Below are 1,506 nucleotides of genomic sequence, written 5' to 3' on the forward strand. Positions count from 1 at the left end.
GGGAGAGCTTGTTCTCCAGCCGGCTCTTTAACCTAATGACGGTTGCAGGAGACTGGCTAGGAACCGCGTTTCTACCCTTCCAGCACCTTATTATGGGCCGGCTATGTGCGCTAACACGGAGACCCGCGGAGCGCAGCTTCAACCGTCTAGGGGCCCCGACGTCCCCGCGCCCGGTCGTGTCTCTGGTGGCGGGTCGGGGGCGCAGAATCGAGGCCCAGCTGCGCACCTGCCCCGGGCTGATTTTCCTTCGCGGATCAGCCGCTTTCCGCAGGACCTTTCCCCCACGGCCGCTCCCTCCATCCGGGGCTCACCGCCGCGTCGCCCACACCCGCGTTCCAAGGACCCCAGGGCTCCGCGGCACCTGCCTCTCCGCCCCCGCTCTGACGGGATTCTCCGGGCGCCTATAGCGACGGGACACGGAGCTGTTGCTAGGCGGAACTGACGTATAACCAGGCTATACAGGCGCCCAGCCCATAGGTTTTGTTCCCGATCGGCCCCCGTAACTCGGCGCTTCGCCCTGCCCCTCGACGGCCCGCCCCCAGACGGAGCTAGTTTGAGCAATCGTGGCGGGGCCACCGGTGATGTCACGATACCCGCGGCCTATCCGAAGGCCACGCGGTACGTGGCCCTCCTGCGCTTCCGTCGTCTGGGAGGAAGGGGCGTTGTCGCGCCTGCGCGGGCGCTCTGACCACCGGCTGGCTCCTCGTGGAGGCTTCTCTGGTCCGCGCGCTTCAGCTCGTCTTGAGCCCCGGGCGGCTGCCGCGACACGCGGCGCTCGCGCGCCATGTCGTGGCTCTTCGGGATCAAGGGCCCTAAGGGCGAAGGCGCGGGGCCGCCGCTGTCCCTGCCGCCCGCTCAGCCCGGGGGCGAAGGCGGCGGGGACCGCGGCGCGGGGGACCGGCCGGCGCCCAAGGACAAATGGAGCAACTTTGACCCGACGGGCCTGGAACGTGCGGCCAAGGCGGCGCGAGAGCTGGAGCATTCGCGTGAGTGAGGCGGCGAGGGCGGGGCCCCGGCTGGGGCGAGGGGCCAGGGAAGCTCAGGACTCACAGCGAGCCAGTCCACCGAGCACCGGGCACGCCGGCTCCTTGGGCGCATGTAGCTCCTCAGTCGTCTGAGTGGTCGAGTGGTAAGTGGCTGTCTGCAGTCCCGTTTCCCAGGTGAGAAAGCTGGTCTGCGGGAATAAACCTGGCAGAGCCGCCTTGGGTGCGGGGAGGTTGGGGATGCCATCATCCTTGGCAACTTCCCAAGCTGTCACGCGTCTGTCAGGTGAGGAGACCGCTGCAGATGGAAGTTTCAGAGGTCACAGGTGGCAGGTGCTGGGGCTGGAGCCTGGTCTTTAGTTGCTGTAGAGGAGGGGAGCTCTTTGCTCCTCTTGCTGCCTCCACGTGGCCAAAGCGTGGCCCGATTGTGGTGGTGGTTAGCAGTTTTCCCCTTGCGAAGGCAAGCTCACTTGAGGACCGTTGGTTTTATGGTACCGAAGCAGATTTGTGCGTGTTATTGGAA

General features: G+C 66.4%; 1 protein-coding gene across 1 annotated transcript in view; it reads right to left on the reverse strand.

Annotated features, from left to right (window-relative positions):
- Positions 1 to 1,039: 1,039 nt before the first annotated feature.
- TMEM240 (transmembrane protein 240) overlaps positions 1,040 to 1,506 on the reverse strand; it is a 5,921-nt gene continuing 5,454 nt past the window's right edge. Inside the window, exon 4 of the mRNA XM_030327046.1 lies at positions 1,040 to 1,281. Within this exon, the coding sequence (XP_030182906.1) occupies positions 1,040 to 1,281 (242 nt within the window). The remainder of the gene's footprint in view (positions 1,282 to 1,506) is intronic.

The sequence above is a fragment of the Lynx canadensis genome, chromosome C1 (assembly GCF_007474595.2).
Source record: "Lynx canadensis isolate LIC74 chromosome C1, mLynCan4.pri.v2, whole genome shotgun sequence".
NCBI lineage: Eukaryota > Metazoa > Chordata > Mammalia > Carnivora > Felidae > Lynx > Lynx canadensis.